The 19,157-nt window shown below is 48.5% G+C and overlaps 1 protein-coding gene across 4 annotated transcripts in view; it reads left to right on the forward strand.

Annotated features, from left to right (window-relative positions):
* The window catches only part of LOC139762297 (hydroxylysine kinase), a 122,526-nt gene that overhangs the window by 26,004 nt on the left and 77,365 nt on the right, over nt 1-19,157 (forward strand). The window contains exon 1 of one of the 4 annotated variants that reach the window (XM_071686890.1): nt 9,104-9,205. The exons of 2 other annotated variants lie outside the window; for them this stretch is intronic. In XM_071686890.1, the coding sequence (XP_071542991.1) occupies nt 9,119-9,205 (87 nt within the window). In that variant the 5' untranslated portion in view covers nt 9,104-9,118. Of the gene's footprint in view, nt 1-9,103; nt 9,206-19,157 lie in introns of those variants that run through there. One more of the 4 variants, XM_071686891.1, reaches the window with a different exon arrangement.

Genomic DNA, 19,157 nt, shown 5'->3' on the forward strand with positions numbered 1-19,157 from the left:
GCTGGGGTGCCTCATGCTTGTGTACAGTGTGTGTAGCTGGGGTGCCTCATGGCTGTGTACAGTGTGTGTGTAAGCTGGGCGTGCCTCATGCTGTGTACAGTGTGTGTGTAGCTGGGCTGCCTCATGCTGTGTAGCTGGGGTGCCTCATGCTGTGTACAGTGTGTGTGTAGCTGGGGTGCCTCATGCTGTGTACAGTGTGTGTGTAGCTGGGGTGCCTCATGCTGTGTACAGTGTGTGTGTAGCTGGGCTGCCTCATGCTGTGTACAGTGTGTGTGTAGCTGGGGCTGCCTCATGCTGTGTACAGTGTGTTGTAGCTGGGTGCCTCATGCTGTGTACAGTGTGTGTGTAGCTGGGGTGCCTCATGCTGTGTACAGTGTGTGTGTAGCTGGGGTGCCTCATGCTGTGTACAGTGTGTGTGTAGCTGGGGTGCCTCATGCTGTGTACAGTGTGTGTGTAGCTGGGGTGCCTCATGCTGTGTACAGTGTGTGTGTAGCTGGGGTGCCTCATGCTGTGTACAGTGTGTGTGTGTAGCTGGGGTGCCTCATGCTGTGTACAGTGTGTGTGTAGCTGGGTTGCCTCATGCTGTGTACAGTGTGTGTGTTAGCTGGGGTGCCTCATGCTGTGTACAGTGTGTGTGTAGCTGGGGTGCCTCATGCTGTGTTACAGTGTGTGTGTAGCTGGGTGCCTCATGCTGTGTACAGTGTGTGTGTAGCTGGGGTGCCTCATGCTGTGTACAGTGTGTGTAGCTGGGTGCCTCATGCTGTGTACAGTGTGTGTACCTGGGGTGCTCATGCTGTGTACAGTGTGTGTGTAGCTGGGTTGCCTCATGCTGTGTACAGTGTGTGTACTGGGGTGCCTCAGCTGTGTACAGTGTGTTGTAGCTGGGTGCCTCATGCTGTGTACAGTGTGTGTGTAGCTGGGGTGCCTCATGCTGTGTACAGTGTGTGTGTGGCTGGGGTGCCTCATGCTGTGTACAGTGTGTGTGTAGCTGGGGTGCTCATGCTGTGTACAGTGTGTGTGTAGCTGGGGTGCCTCATGCTGTGTACAGTGTGTGTGTAGCTGGGGTGCTCATGCTGTGTACAGTGTGTGTAGCTGGGGTGCCTCATGCTGTGTACATGTGTGTGTAGCTGGGTGCCTCATGCTGTGTACAGTGTGTGTGTAGCTGGGTGCCTCATGGTGTACAGTGTGTGTAGCTGGGGTGCCTCATGCTGTGTACAGTGTGTGTGTACTGGGTGCCTCATGCTGTGTACAGTGGGGTGTGTGGCTGGGGTGCCTCATGCTGTGTACAGTGTGTGGTAGCTGGGTGCCTCATGCTGTGTACATGTGTGTGTAGCTGGGGTGCCTCATGCTGTGTACAGTGTGTGTACCTTGGGGTGCCTCATGCTGTGTACAGTGTGTGTGTAGCTGGGGGTGCCTCATGCTGTGTACAGTGGTGTGTAGCTGGGTGCCTCATGCTGTGTACAGTGTGTGTAGCTGGGGTTCCTCATGCGGTGTACAGTGTTGTGTAGCTGGGGTGCCTCATGCTGTGTACATGTGTGTAGCTGGGGTGCCTCATGCTGTGTACAGTGGTGTTAGCTGGGGGGCCTCATGCTGTGTACAGTGTGTGTAGATGGGGTGCCTCATGCTGTGTACAGTGTGTGGTGTAGCTGGGAGTGCCTAGTGCTGTGTACAGTGTGTGTAGCTGGGGTGCCTCATGCAGTGTACAGTGGTGTGTGGCTGGGGTGCCTCATGCTGTGTACAGTGTGTGTGTAGCTGGGTGCCTCATGCTGTGTACAGTGTGTGTGTAGCTGGTGTGCCTCATTGCTGTGTACAGTGTGTGTAGCTGGGGTGCCTCATGCTGTGTACAGTGTGTGTGTAGCTGGGGCTGCCTCATGCTGTGTACAGTGTGTGTGTAGCTGGGGTGCCTCATGCTGTGTACAGGTGTGTGTAGCTGGGATGCCTCATGCTGTGTACAGTGTGTGTGTAAGCTGGGGTGCCTCATGCTGTGTACAGTGTGTGTAGCTGGGGTGCCTCATGCTGTGTACAGTGTGTGTAGCTGGGGTGCCTCATGCTGTGTACAGTGTGTGTAGCTGGGGTGCCTCATGCTGTGTACAGTGTGTGTGTAGCTGGGGTGCCTCATGCTGTGTACAGTGTGTGTAGCTGGGGTGCCTCATGCTGTGTACAGTGTGTGTAGCTGGGGTGCCTCATGCTGTGTACAGTGTGTGTGTAGCTGGGGTGCCTCATGCTGTGTACAGTGTGTGTAGCTGGGGTGCCTCATGCTGTGTACAGTGTGTGTAGCTGGGGTGCCTCATGCTGTGTACAGTGTGTGTGTAGCTGGGGTGCCTCATGCTGTGTACAGTGTGTGTGTAGCTGGGGTGCCTCATGCTGTGTACAGTGTGTGTAGCTGGGGTGCCTCATGCTGTGTACAGTGTGTGTGTAGCTGGGGTGCCTCATGCTGTGTACAGTGTGTGTAGCTGGGGTGCCTCATGCTGTGTACAGTGTGTGTAGCTGGGGTGCCTCATGCTGTGTACAGTGTGTGTGTAGCTGGGGTGCCACATGCTGTGGTGAATACATGGTGTCGTCGCATGCCACGTACCACACCTTCCTCCCTCAGTCGTGGGTTGACCCACCTTGCTATGATCACAGACACAGGCCATAGTTCAACGCTTCCATCTCCCTCCATACCTGTTCCATCTATGTGATTCAGCGTTTCCATCTCCCTCCATACCTGTTCCATCTATGTGATTCAGCGTTTCCATCTCCCTCCATACCTGTTCCATCTATGTGATTCAGCGTTTCCATCTTCCTCCATACCTGTTCCATCTATGTGATTCAGCGTTTCCATCTCCCTCCATACCTGTTCCATCTATGTGATTCAGCGTTTTCATCTCCCTCCATACCTGTTCCATCTATGTGATTCAGCGTTTCCATCTCCCTCCATACCTGTTCCATCTATGTGATTCAGCGTTTCCATCTCCCTCCATACCTGTTCCATCTATGTGATTCAGCGTTTCCATCTCCCTCCATACCTGTTCCATCTATGTGATTCAGCGTTTCCATCTCCCTCCATATCTGTTCCATCTATGTGATTCAGCGTTTCCATCTCCCTCCATACCTGTTCCATCTATGTGATTCAACCTTTCCATCTCCCTCCATACCTGTTCCATACCTGGTTCTCCTCGTACTCATGCGCACCTGCTCCCTAACACTAGTATGGCTCTTCCATGTCCTCACCCACAGCCGGGTGGACGAGACTCATGGCCCAGAGCCACGTCCACAACCACCTCCTACAACCATCATGAGCCACGTCCACAACCACCTCCTACAACCATCATGACCCACGTCCACAACCACCTCCTACAACCATCATGAGCCACGTCCACAACCACCTCCTACAACCATCATGAGCCACGTCCACAACCACCTCCTACAACCATCATGAGCCACGTCCACAACCACCTACAACCATCATGAGCCACGTCCACAACCACCTACAACCATCATGAGCCACGTCTACAACCACCTACAACCATCATGAGCCACGTCCACAACCACCTCCAACAACCATCATGAGCCACGTCCACAACCACCTACAACCATCATGAGCCACGTCCACAACCACCTACAACCATCATGAGCCACGTCTGCAACCACCTACAACCATCATGAGCCACGTCCACAACCACCTCCTACAACCATCATGAGCCACCTCCACAACCACCTACAACCATCATGAGCCACGTCCACAAACACCTCCTACAACCATCATGAGCCACGTCCACAACCACCTCCTACAACCATCATGAGCCACGTCAACAACCACCTCCTACAACCATCATGAGCCACGTCCACAACCACCTCCTACAACCATCATAAGCCACGTCCACAACCACATCCTATCACCAACATAAGCCACGTCTGCAACCACCTACAACCATCAAGAGCCATGTCCACAACCACCTCCTACAACCATCATGAACCACGTCCACAACCACCTCCTACAACCATCATGAGCCACGTCCACAACCACCTCCTACAACCATCATGAGCCACGTCCACAACCACCTCCAACAACCATCATGAGCCACGTCCACAACCACCTCCTACAACCATCATGAGCCACGTCCACAACTACCTCCTACAACCATCATGAGCCACGTCCACAACCACCTCCTACAACCATCATAAGCCACGTCCACAACCACCTCCTACAACCATAATGAGCCACGTCCACAACCACCTCCTACAACCATAATGAGCCACGTCCACAACCACCTCCTACAACCATCATGAGCCACGTCCACAACCACCTCCTACAACCATCATGAGCCACGTCCACAACCACCTCCTACAACCATCATGAGCCACGTCCACAACCACCTCCTACAACCATCATGAGCCACGTCCACAACCACCTCCTACAACCATCATGAGCCACGTCCACAACCAACTCCTACAACCATCATGAGCCACGTCCACAACCAACTCCTACAACCATCATGAGCCACGTCCACAACCACCTCCTACAACCATCATGAACCACGTCCACAACCACCTACAACCATCATGAGCCACGTCCACAACCAGCTACAACCATCATGAGCCACGTCCACAACCACCTCCTACAACCATCATGAGCCACGTCCACAACCACCTACAACCATCATGAGCCACGTCCACAACCACCTAATACAACAATCATGAACCACGTCCACAACCACCTCCTACAACCATCATGAACAACGTCCACAACCACCTCCTACAACCATCATAAGCCACGTCCACAACCACCTCCTACAACCATCATAAGCCACGTCCGCAACCACCTACAACCATCATGAGCCACGTCCACAACCACCTCCTACAACCATCATGAGCCACGTCCACAACCACCTCCTACAACCATCATGAGCCACGTCCACAACCACCTCCTACAACCATCATGAGCCACGTCCACAACCACCTCCTACAACCATCATGAGCCAAGTCCACAACCACCTCCTACAACCATCATAAGCCACGTCCACAACCACCTCCTACAACCATCATGAGCCAAGTCCACAACCACTTCCTACAACCATCATGAGCTACGTCCACAACCACCTCCTACAACCATCATAAGCTACGTCCACAACCACCTCCTACAACCATCATAAGCCACGTCCACAACCACCTCCTACAACCATCATAAGCTCACGTCCACAACCACCTCCTACAACCATCATAAGCCACGTCCACAACCACCTCCTACAACCATCATAGCCACGTCCACAACCACCTCCTACAACCATCATGAGCCACGTCCACAACCACCTCCTACAACCATCATGAGCCACGTCCACAACCACCTCCTACAACCATTCATGAGCCACGTCCACAACCACCTCCTACAACCATCATGAGCCACGTCCAACCACCTCTACAACCATCGATGAGCTACGTCCAACCCTCCTACAACCATCATAAGCCACGTCCACAACCACCTCCTACAACCACCATGAGCCACGTCCACAACCACCTCCTACAACCATCATAAGCCACGTCCACAACCACCTCCTACAACCATCATGAGCCACGTCCACAACCACCTCCTACAACCATCATAAGCCACGTCCACAAGCCACCTCCCTACAACCATCATGAGCCACGTCCACAACCACCTCCTACAACCATCATGAGCCACGTCCACAACCACCTCCTACAACTATCATGAGCCACGTCCACAACCACCTCCTACAACCATCATGAGCCACGTCCACAACCACCTCCTACAACCATCATAAGCCACGTCCACAACCACCTCCTACAACCATCATAAGCCACGTCCACAACCACCTCCTACAACCATCATAAGCCACGTCCACAACCACCTCCTGCAAACATCATGAGCCACGTCCACAACCACCTCCTACAACCATCATGAGCCACGTCCACAACCACCTCCTACAACCATCATAAGCCACGTCCACAACCACCTCCTACAACCATCATGAGCCACGTCCACAACCACCTCCTACAACCACCATAAGCCACGTCCACAACCACCTACAACCATCATGAGCCACGTCCACAACCACCTCCTTCAACCATTATGAGCCACGTCCACAAACACGTCCTACAACCATCATGAGCCACGTCCACAACCACCTCCTACAACCATCATAAGCCACGTCCACAACCACCTTCTACAACCATCATAAGCCACGTCCACAACCACCACCTACAACCATCATGAGCCACGTCCACAACCACCTCCTACAACCATTATGAGCCACGTCCACATACACGTCCTACAACCATCATGAGCCACGTCCACAACCACCTCCTACAACCATCATGAGCCACGTCCACAACCACCTCCTACAACCATCACAAGCCATGTCCACAACCACCTCCTACAACCATCATAAGCCACGTCCACAACCACCTCCTACAACCATCATGAGCCACGTCCACAACCACCTCCTACAACCACCATAAGCCACGTCCACAACCACCTCCTACAACCATCATGAGCCACGTCCACAACCACCTCCTACAACCATTATGAGCCACGTCCACATACACGTCCTACAACCATCATGAGCCACGTCCACAACCACCTCCTACAACCATCATGAGCCACGTCCACAACCACCTCCTACAACCATCACAAGCCATGTCCACAACCAGCTGCTGAGTCTTGAGTCTGAGTCTTATGCTGTGTTGTGTTGTGTTGTGTTGCGTTGTGTTTTGCCGTGTTGTGTTGTGGTTGTGTTGTGTTGTGCGTTGTTGTTTTGTGTTGTGTTCTGTTGCGTTGTGCTGTGTTGTGTTGTGTTGTGTGGTGTTGTGTTGTGTGGTGTGGTGTTGTGTTGTGTTGTGTTGTGTTGTGTTGTGTGGTGTGGTGTGGTGTTGTGCTGTGTTATGGTTGCGTTGCGATGTGTTGTGTTGCGTTGTGTTGTGTTGTGTTGTATTTTGCTGTGTTGTGTTGTGCTGTGTTGTGGTTGTGTTGTGTTGTGGTTGTGTTGTGTTGTGTTGTGTTGTATTTTGCTGTGTTGCGTTGTGTTGTGCTGTGTTGTGTTGCGTTGTGTTGTGGTTGTGTTGTGTTGTGTTGTGTTTTGTTGTGTTGTTTTGTGTTGTGCTGTGTTGTGTTGTGCTGTGTTGTGCTGTGTTGTGTTGTGTTGTGTTGTGTTGCGTTGTGTTGTGGAGGTCGTGTGTGTTGTGTTGAAATGAAGGGGATATGTCCAGAGCCAGCAGGTGGTGCTGCCAGGCTACCAGCACCACCTGAGCCCAGCTGGTGGTGCCATGCTACGAGCACCACCACCAGCTGTCTGAGCCCAGCTGGTGGTGGTGCCATGCTACGAGCACCACCAGCTGTCTGAGCCCAGCTGGTGGTGGTGCCAGGCTACGAGCACCACCAGCTGTCTGAGCCCAGCTGTTGGTGGTGGTAGGCTACCAGCACCAGCTGCCTGAGCCCAGCTGGTGGTGGTGCCAGGCTACGAGCACCACCAGCTGTCTGAGCCCAGCTGTTGGTGGTGGTAGGCTACCAGCACCAGCTGCCTGAGCCCAGCTGGTGGTGGTGCCAGGCTACGAGCACCACCAGCTGTCTGAGCCCAGCTGTTGGTGGTGGTAGGCTACCAGCACCAGCTGCCTGAGCCCAGCTGGTGGTGGTGCCAGGCTACGAGCACCACCAGCTGTCTGAGCCCAGCTGTTGGTGGTGGTAGGCTACCAGCACCAGCTGCCTGAGCCCAGCTGGTGGTGGTGCCAGGCTACGAGCACCACCAGCTGTCTGAGCCCAGCTGTTGGTGGTGGTAGGCTACCAGCACCAGCTGCCTCAGCCCAGCTGGTGGTGGTGCCAGGCTACGAGCACCACCAGCTGTCTGAGCCCAGCTGTTGGTGGTGGTAGGCTACCAGCACCAGCTGCCTGAGCCCAGCTGGTGGTGGTGGTAGGCTACCAGCACCAGCTGCCTGAGCCCAGCTGGTGCTGCCAGGCTATCAGCACCACCAGCAGCTGCCTGAGCCCAGCTGGTGGTGATGTATGAGGTCAAGTGTTAAGGTGGACAGTGAAGTAGTGAAGATGACCTCGTCTGGTAGTTAAGACGACACAACTATCGTTACTAAGGGTCGTTCACTCTGAAGTGGGGCGTAAACACCCAAACATGACCTATTGACGATGAGAGAGAGAGAGAGAGAGAGAGAGAGAGAGAGAGAGAGAGAGAGAGAGAGAGAGAGAGAGAGAGAGAGAGAGAGAGAAGCCATCCTCACTCTACGACCGTCTTTCTAACTACCCCAATTGCTTCGTTGTGGACGGGTAGGTGGTTACATAATGGTGAACCAGGTTGTAAAATATACATCAGGTTGTATTTGTCTTCCTGTACAACATAGTAAATATTATTACTTTGATCACAACCCATTTTTTTATCTTGTTTATCTTTCAGGTCAAACTACACTAGACTGCTTCCCTATTTACGACCACGTAAACAAAATGTTTATCATCGTAAATATAACATGGTCAACAACACTATAGAGTTATTATAACACACATCTACTTCATCCTGTTTTTCCCTCGACATTTCTACGTGAATCGCCCTTAGCTACCCAGGTAACTACCAGTTCTCTCTGGGTAGTTAACAAGGGCCTGGTGGTCATAGGCCGAAGTGTTGATCGTATGAGTGTCGTAACCCCGGGCGGGGGACGCTGCCAGCGCCACCAGGCTACACACAGGGGGTCGCCTTCCTCCCCCCTTATTAGGCGTTTTCTATCATTTATTTCTATAATCAACTCCTTCTAAATTGTATAGAAATCCTCTATGCTTATAATTAGCGCATAGCATTTCATAAATGGTCATATATAGAGGTGATAGAAGAAGAGAGGGGAGCCAGCCGTACGATAACCTCTACCGATTACCTCAACGATGATATAGATTTATGAACAAGATGCCAGATATGGCCACCTGATTCTCCTTGTTTTTCCCTCTAATTTCTTAAACTCTTACATTTATCTTTTACTTTGATCTTCTAAGTTGTTTCTTGCCACATAGTCTCATACCTCTGAGTACGACAATAGTCGTACTGCTCATTTCAACTACTATCGTTCGTCTGGCAACGACGTACGTGATCGTAAGTGGCTGCGACCAAGTGTACGATAACTACACACACACATGCTGGCAGCGAGCAGTGTGGTGGTGGTCAGTGTATTTAAGATCGTAACTGAACGTGATCACGTATACATTACTTCAACCACACAGGTAAGGCACTATTGTTTATTATTGTTTACTAAGGTTTTATTATTGCTTGCTAAGGTTTTATCATTGTTTACTAAGGTTGTATTATTGTTTACTAAGGTTGTATTATTGTTTACTAAGGTTTTATTATTGTTTACTAAGGTTGTATTATTGTTTACTAAGGTTTTAACATCGGTAGAAATGTATTGAGTGTTTATATATATATATATATATATATATATATATATATATATATATATATATATATATATATATATATATATGTAAGGCATGTGTACGTGTAGGAAGAGAGGAAAGTGATTGGTTCTCAGTGAATGTAGGTTTGCGGCAGGGGTGTGTGATGTCTCCATGGTTGTTTAATTTGTTTATGGATGGGGTTGTTAGGGAGGTAAATGCAAGAGTTTTGGAAAGAGGGGCAAGTATGAAGTCTGTTGGGGATGAGAGAGCTTGGGAAGTGAGTCAGTTGTTGTTCGCTGATGATACAGCGCGGGTGGCTGATTCATGTGAGAAACTGCAGAAGCTGGTGACTGAGTTTGGTAAAGTGTGTGAAAGAAGAAAGTTAAGAGTAAATGTGAATAAGAGCAAGGTTATTAGGTACAGTAGGGTTGAGGGTCAAGTCAATTGGGAGGTGAGTTTGAATGGAGAAAAACTGGAGGAAGTGAAGTGTTTTAGATATCTGGGAGTGGATCTGGCAGCGGATGGAACCATGGAAGCGGAAGTGGATCATAGGGTGGGGGAGGGGGCGAAAATTCTGGGGGCCTTGAAGAATGTGTGGAAGTCGAGAACATTATCTCGGAAAGCAAAAATGGGTATGTTTGAAGGAATAGTGGTTCCAACAATGTTGTATGGTTGCGAGGCGTGGGCTATGGATAGAGTTGTGCGCAGGAGGATGGATGTGCTGGAAATGAGATGTTTTAAGACAATGTGTGGTGTGAGGTGGTTTGATCGAGTGAGTAACGTAAGGGTAAGAGAGATGTGTGGAAATAAAAAGAGCGTGGTTGAGAGAGCAGAAGAGGGTGTTTTGAAATGGTTTGGTCACATGGAGAGAATGAGTGAGGAAAGATTGACCAAGAGGATATATGTGTCGGAGGTGGAGGGAACGAGGAGAAGTGGGAGACCAAATTGGAGGTGGAAAGATGGAGTGAAAAAGATTTTGTGTGATCGGGGCCTGAACATGCAGGAGGGTGAAAGGAGGGCAAGGAATAGAGTGAATTGGATCGATGTGGTATACCGGGGTTGACGTGCTGTCAGTGGATTGAATCAGGGCATGTGAAGCGTCTGGGGTAAACCATGGAAAGTTGTGTGGGGCCTGGATGTGGAAAGGGAGCTGTGGTTTCGGGCATTATTGCATGACAGCTAGAGACTGTGAACGAATGTGGCCTTTGTTGTCTTTTCCTAGCGCTACCTCGCACACATGAGGGCGGAGGGGGATGGTATTCCATGTGTGGCGAGGTGGCGATGGGAATGAATAAAGGCAGTATGAATTGTGTGCATGCGTATGTATGTATGTGTCTGTGTGTGTATATATATGTGTACATTGAGATGTATAGGTATGTATATTTGCGTGTGTGGACGTGTATGTATATACATCGTGTATGGGGGTGGATTGGGCCATTTCTTTCGCCTGTTTCCTTGCGCTACCTCGCAAACGCGGGAGACAGCGACAAAGCAAAATAAAATATATATATATATATATATATATATATATATATATATATATATATATATATATATATATATATATATATATATATATATATATATATATATATATATATATATTTGTTTATTAGTCTAAAAAATCAGTTATTGTCGAATTGGATGGTTAAGGACACGCGCAGATAACTTAATAATACGTGTTTAATAATGAGATAATGAAGACAGCTTACTCAAGCTTTGAAAAGCTGCGGTTTAGGATACGAGTGTAGAACTCCCGACCTGTATTGAACTACTTCCTCGTAATGAAATAATAAACTGGGTTCTACGAGTTCAGAACTCCCACTTCGTCCTGTACAAAGAAATGAGCGCCACACGAGTATAGAACTCCCTCGTATTGTACAATCTGATGGAACCCCACGAGTTTAGAACTCCCCTACTGTGCAAAAATAGGGTCACATTATTGTAGAACTCTCTCCCTGTACTATACGTATGTATGGGGCCCCACGAGTGTAGAACTCTCTCCCTGTACTATACCAATAGATGGGCGCTCTCGTGTAGAACGCCACACCTTGCTATACCAATAGATGGGCGCTCTCGTGTAGAACGCTACACCTTGCGTTACCAATAGATGGGCGCTCTCGTGTAGAACGCCACACCTTGCGTTACCAATAGATGGGCGCTCTCGTGTAGAACGCCACACCTTGCGTTACCAATAGATGGGCGCTCTCGTGTAGAACGCTACACCGTGCGTTACCAATAGATGGGCGCCCACACCCCCCCTCATCGTCCCAGTATATGTGGTGTTTACTTTATTGTTGATCATCAAGTAACAACATGCTACTGTTGCGTCCGCCACTCCTGCTTATGAGGGAGGGCTCCCTCACCTCGTGAGGTGGATGGCAAACGTGAGTAAACGAAGTCGGGTTCTCACCTCCAGCTGTGAGGGGGGCTCATCCATCATCATCCATGTCACCTCCAGCTGTGAGGGGGGCTCATCCATCATCATCCATGTCACCTCCAGCTGTGAGGGGGCTCATCCATCATCATCCATGTCACCTCCAGCTGTGAGGGGGGCTCATCCATCATCATCCATGTCACCTCCAGCTGTGAGGGGGGCTCATCCATCATCATCCATGTCACCTCCAGCTGTGAGGGGGCTCATCCATCATCATCCATGTCACCTCCAGCTGTGAGGGGGGTTCATCCATCATCATCCATGTCACCTCCAGCTGTGAGGGGGTTCATCCATCATCATCCATGTCACCTCCAGCTGTGAGGGGGTTCATCCATCATCATCCATGTCACCTCCAGCTGTGAGGGGGCTCATCCATCATCATCCACGTCACCTCCAGCTGTGAGGGGGCTCATCCATCATCATCCACGTCACCTCCAGCTGTGAGGGGGTTCATCCATCATCATCCATGTCACCTCCAGCTGTGAGGGGGGGCTCATCCATCATCATCCACGTCACCTCCAGCTGTGAGGGGGTTCATCCATCATCATCCATGTCACCTCCAGCTGTGAGGGGTTCATCCATCATCATCCATGTCACCTCCAGCTGTGAGGGGGGCTCATCCATCATCATCCATGTCACCTCCAGCTGTGAGGGGGGCTCATCCATCATCATCCATGTCACCTCCAGCTGTGAGGGGGGCTCATCCATCATCATCCATGTCACCTCCAGCTGTGAGGGGGCTCATCCATCATCATCCATGTCACCTCCAGCTGTGAGGGGGTTCATCCATCATCATCCATGTCACCTCCAGCTGTGAGGGGGCTCATCCATCATCATCCACGTCACCTCCAGCTGTGAGGGGGTTCATCCATCATCATCCACGTCACCTCCAGCTGTGAGGGGGTTCATCCATCATCATCCATGTCACCTCCAGCTGTGAGGGGGGCTCATCCATCATCATCCACGTCACCTCCAGCTGTGAGGGGGTTCATCCATCATCATCCATGTCACCTCCAGCTGTGAGGGGGCTCATCCATCATCATCCATGTCACCTCCAGCTGTGAGGGGGGCTCATCCATCATCATCCATGTCACCTCCAGCTGTGAGGGGGCTCATCCATCATCATCCATGTCACCTCCAGCTGTGAGGGGGGCTCATCCATCATCATCCATGTCACCTCCAGCTGTGAGGGGGGCTCATCCATCATCATCCATGTCACCTCCAGCTGTGAGGGGGTTCATCCATCATCATCCATGTCACCTCCAGCTGTGAGGGGGTTCATCCATCATCATCCATGTCACCTCCAGCTGTGAGGGGGCTCATCCATCATCATCCACGTCACCTCCAGCTGTGAGGGGGTTCATCCATCATCATCCACGTCACCTCCAGCTGTGAGGGGGTTCATCCATCATCATCCATGTCACCTCCAGCTGTGAGGGGGGCTCATCCATCATCATCCACGTCACCTCCAGCTGTGAGGGGGTTCATCCATCATCATCCATGTCACCTCCAGCTGTGAGGGGGTTCATCCATCATCATCCATGTCACCTCCAGCTGTGAGGGGGTTCATCCATCATCATCCATGTCACCTCCAGCTGTGAGGGGGTTCATCCATCATCATCCATGTCACCTCCAGCTGTGAGGGGGTTCATCCATCATCATCCACGTCACCTAACAATGAACCAATGATTGTGGGTTGTGGCAGTTGACCACAACCCAAGTGGAAAAATCATGAAGGATTCAAAGATGAACAAAAAAAAAATGGGTTTTATTGAAGCGTAATAATGATAGACATTAATTAATAATGATTTAACTGGCAAACGATGGAATCACCATACACTGGGGGGGGGGGGGGGAAGTGAAGCGTCTCGGGCGGGCTGTGATAAGCTTAGCTTAATCAGCAAGACGAAGACGTTACAAAGATAAGAAATCATTGTGGTAAGATAACATTATAGTGATGAAATTATCGTACATCCCTCATACAGGTTGGCATTCTCTATGATAATCTCTTAATTGGTTTCTTCCTATTGGCTAACCAAGACACTACGCCAGTTTTCTGCATTGTGGTTTAATTGGTCGAATGCTAAAGATGGAAAGCTATTTTTAACGTAGTTCTTCCTCCAAGCTGGTGCTTGTTCATATATATGTCTAAATGTGTGTGGATGTAACCAAGATGTGAAAAAAGGAGAGATAGGTAGTATGTTTGAGGAAAGGAACCTGGATGTTTTGGCTCTGAGTGAAACGAAGCTCAAGGGTAAAGGGGAAGAGTGGTTTGGGTATGTCTTGGGAGTAAAGTCAGGGGTTAGTGAGAGGACAAGAGCAAGGGAAGGAGTAGCAGTACTCCTGAAACAGGAGTGGTGGGAGTATGTAATAGAGTGTAAGAAAGTAAACTCTAGTTTGATATGGGGAAAACTGAAAGTGGATGGAGAGAGATGGGTGATTATTGGTGCATATGCACCTGGGCATGAGAAGAAAGATCATGAGAGGCAAGTGTTTTGGGAGCAGCTGAATGAGTGTGTTAGTGGTTTTGATGCACGAGACCGGGTTATAGTGATGGGTGATTTGAATGCAAAGGTGAGTAATGTGACAGTTGAGGGAATAATTGGTATACATGGGATGTTCAGTGTTGGAAATGGAAATGGTGAAGAGCTTGTAGATTTATGTGCTGAAAAAGGACTGGTGATTGGGAATACCTGGTTTAAAAAGAGAGATATACATAAGTATACGTATGGAAGTAAGAGAGATGGCCAGAGAGCGTTATTAGATTACGTGTTAATTGATAGGCGCACGAAAGAGAGACTTTTGGATATTAGTGTGCTGAGAGGTGCAACTGGAGGGATCTGATCATTATCTTGTGGAGGCGAAGGTGAAGATTTGTAGAGGTTTTCAGAAAAGAAAAGAGAATGTTGGGGTGAAGAGAGTGGTGAGAGTAAGTGAGCTTGGGAAGGAGACTTGTGTGAGGAAGTACCAGGAGAAACTGAGTGCAGAATGGAAAAAGGTGAGAACAAAGGAGTTAAGGGGAGTGGGGGAGGAATGGGATGTATTTAGGGAGGCAGTGATGGCTTGCACAAAAGATGCTTGTGGCATGAAAAGCGTGGGAGGTGGGCAGATTATAAAGGGTAGTGAGTGGTGGGATGAAGAAGTAAGATTATTAGTGAAAGAGAAGAGAGGCATTTGGATGATTTTTGCAGGGAAATAATGCAAATGACTGGGAGATGTATAAAAGAAAGAGGCAGGAAGTCAAGAGAAAGGTGCAAGAGGTGAAAAAGAGGACAAATGAGAGTTTGAGTGAAAGAGTATCATTAAATTTTAGGGAGAATAAAATGATGTTTTAGAAGGAGGTAAATAAAGTGCATAAGACAAGAGAACAAATGGGAACATCGGTGAAGGGGGCTAATGGGGAGGTGATAACAAGTAGTGGTGATGTGAGAAGGAGAAGGGAGTGAGTATTTTGAAGGTTTGTTGAATGTGTTAGATGATAGAGTGGCAGATATAGGCTGTTTTGGTCGAGGTGGTGTGCAAAGTGAGAGGGTTAGGGAGGATGATTTCGTAAACAGAGAAGAGGTAGTAAAAGCTTTGCGGAAGATGAAAGCCGGCAAGGTAACGGGTTTGGATGGTATTGCAGTGGAATTTATTAAAAAAGGGGTGACTGTGTTGTTGACTGGTTGGTAAGGTTATTCAATGTATTTATGACTCATGGTGAGGTGCCTAAGGATTGGCGGAATGCATGTATAGTGCCATTGTACAAAGGCAAAGGGGATAAGAGTGAGTGCTCAAATTACAGAGGTATAAGTTTGTTGAGTATTCCTGGTAAATTATATGGGAGGGTATTGATTGAGAGGGTGAAGGCATGTACAGAGCATCAGACTGGGGAAGAGCAGTGTGGTTTCAGAAGTGGTAGAGGATGTGTGGATCAGGTGTTTGCTTTGAAGAATGTATGTGAGAAATACTAAGAAAAGCAAATGGATTTGTATGTAGCATTTATGGATCTGAAGAAAGCATATGATAGTTGAAAGAGATGCTCTGTGGAAGGTATTAAGAATATATGGTGTGGGAGGCAAGTTGTTAGAAGCAGTGAAAAGTTTTTATCGGGGATGTAAGGCATGTGTGCGAGTGGGAAGAGAGGAAAGTGCTTGGTTCTCAGTGAATGTCGGTTTGCGGCAGGGGTGTGTGATGTCTCCATAGTTGTTTACTTTGTTTGTGGATAGGGTTGTTAGGGAGGTGAATGCAAGAGTTTTGGAAAGAGGGGCAAGTATGAAGTCTGTTGTGGATGAGAGAGCTTGGGAAGTGAATCAGTTGTTGTTCGTTGATGATACAGCGCTGGTGACTGATTCATGTGAGAAACTGCAGAAGCTGGTGACTGAGTTTGGTAAAGTGTGTGAAAGAAGAAAGCTGAGAGTAAATGTGAATAAGAGCAAGGTTATTAGGTACAGTAGGGTTGAGGGACAAGTCAATTGGGAGGTAAGTTTGAATGGAGAAAAACTGGAGGAAGTGAAGTGTTTTAGATATCTGGGAGTGGATTTGGCAGCGGATGGAAAAATGGAAGCGGAAGTGAGTCACAGGGTGGGGGAGGGGGCGAAAGTTCTGGGAGCGTTGAAGAATGTGTGGAAGGCAAGATCATTATCTCGGTAAGCAGAAATGGGTATGTTTGAAGGAATAGTGGTTCCAACAATGTTATATGGTTGCGAGGCATGGGATATAGATAAGCTTGTACGGAGGAGGGTGGATGTGTTGGAAATGAGATGTTAGAGGACAATGTATGGTGTGAGGTGGTTTGATCAAGTAATGTAAAGGTAAGAGAGATGTGTGGTAATAAAAAGAGCGTGGTTGAGAGAGCAGAAAAGGGTGTTTTGAAATGGTTTGGTCACATGGAGAGAATGAGTGAGAAAAGATTGACAAAGAGGATATATGTGTCAGAGGTGGAGGGAACGAGAAGTGGGAGACCAAATTGAAGGTGGAAGAATGGAGTGAAAAAGATTTTGAGCGATCGGGGCCTGAACATACAGGAGGGTGAAAGGCGTGCAAGAAATAGAGTGAATTGGAACGATGTGGTATACCGGGGTCGACGTGCTGTCAGTGGATTGAACTAGGGTATGTGAAGCGTCTGGGGTAAACCATGGAAAGTTTTGTGGGGCCTGGATGTGGAAAGGGAGCTGTGGTTTCGGTGCATTATACATGACAGCTAGAGACTGAGTGTGAACGAATGTGGCTTTTGTTGTCTTTTCCTAGCGCTACCTAGCGCACATGCGGGGTGAGGGGATTGTCATTTCATGTGTGGCGGGGTGGTGACGGGAATGAATAAGGGCAGACAGTATGAATTATGTACATGTGTATATATGTATATGTCTGTGTGTGTATATATATATATGTGCAAATTGAGATGTATAGGTATGTATATTTGCGTGTGTGGACGTGTATGTATATACATGTGTATGTGGGTGGGTTGGGCCATTTCTTTCGTCTCTTTCCTTGCGCTACCTCGCTAGCGCGGGAGACAGCGACAAAGCAAAAAAAAAAAAAGTAAATAAAAAAAAAAAATATATATATATATATATATATATATATATATATATATATATATATATATATATATATTTTTTTTTTTGCTTTGTCGCTGTCTCCCGCGTTTGCGAGGTAGCGCAAGGAAACAGATGAAAGAAATGGCCCAACCCACCAACATACACATGTATATACATACGTCCACACACGCAAATATACATACCTACACAGCTTTCCATGGTTTACCCCAGACGCTTCACATGCCCTGGTTCAATCCATTGACAGCACGTCAACCCCGGTATACCACATCGTTCCAATTCACTCTATTCCTTGCACGCCTTTCACCCTCCTGCATGTTCAGGCTCCGATCACTCAAAATCTTTTTCACTCCTTTCCACCTCCAATTTGGTCTCCCACTTCTCCTCGTTCCCTCCACCTCTGACACATATATCCTCTGGTCAATCTTTCCTCACTCATTCTCTCCATGTGACCAAACCATTTCAAAACACCCTCTTCTGTTCTCTCAGCCACATTCTTTTTATTTCCACACATCTCTCTTACCGTTACATTACTTACTCGATCAAACCACCTCACACCACATATTGTCCTCAAACATCTCATTTCCAGCACATCCACCCTCCTCCGCACAACTCTATCCATAGCCCACGCCTCGCAGCCATACAACATTGTTGGGACCACTATTCCTTCAAACATACCCATTTTTGCTTTCCGAGATAATGTTCTCGACTTCCAAACATTCTTTAAGGCTCCCAGAATTTTCGCCCCCTCCCCCACCCTATGATTCACTTCCGCTTCCATGGTTCCATCCGCTGCCAAATCCACTCCCAGATATCTAAAACACTTTACTTCCTCCAGTTTTTCTCCATTCAAACTTACCTCCCAGTTGACTTGACCCTCAACCCTACTGTACCTAATAACCTTGCTCTTATTCACATTTACTCTTAACTTTCTTCTTTCACACACTTCACCAAACTCAGTCACCAGCTTCTGCAGTTTCTCACATGAATCAGCCACCAGCGCTGTATCATCAGCGAACAGCAACTGACTCACTTCCCAAGCTCTCTCATCCACAACAGACTGCATACTTGCCCCTCTTTCCAAAACTTTTGCATTCACCTCCCTAACAACCACATCCATAAACAAATTAAACAACCATGGAGACATCACACACCCCTGTCGCAAACCTACATTCACTGAGAACCAATCACTTTCCTCTCTTCCTACACGTACACATGCCTTACATCCTCGATAAAAACTTTTCAGGCCCCGATCACACAAAATCTTTTTCACTCCATCTTTCCACCTCCAATTTGGTCTCCCACTTCTCGTTCCCTCCACCTCCGACACATATATCCTCTTGGTCAATCTTTCCTCACTCATTCTCTCCATGTGCCCAAACCATTTCAAAACATCCTTTTCTGCTCTCTCAACCACGCTCTTTTTATTTCCACACATCTCTCTTACCCTTACGTTACTTACTCGATCAAACCACCTCACACCACACATTGTCCTCAAACATCTCATTTCCAGCACATCCATCCTCCTGCGCGCAACTCTATCCATAGCCCACGCCTCGCAACCATACAACATTGTTGGAACCACTATTCCTTCAAACATACCCATTTTTGCTTTCCGAGATAATGTTCTCGACTTCCACACATTCTTCAAGGCTCCCAGAATTTTCGCCCCCTCCCCCACCCTATGATCTACTTCCGCTTCCATGGTTCCATCCGCTGCCAGATCCACTCCCAGATATCTAAAACACTTTACTTCCTCCAGTTTTTCTCCATTCAAACTTACCTCCCAATTGACTTGACCCTC

This window comes from Panulirus ornatus, chromosome 43 (genome assembly GCF_036320965.1).
Source record: "Panulirus ornatus isolate Po-2019 chromosome 43, ASM3632096v1, whole genome shotgun sequence".
Taxonomy (NCBI): domain Eukaryota; kingdom Metazoa; phylum Arthropoda; class Malacostraca; order Decapoda; family Palinuridae; genus Panulirus; species Panulirus ornatus.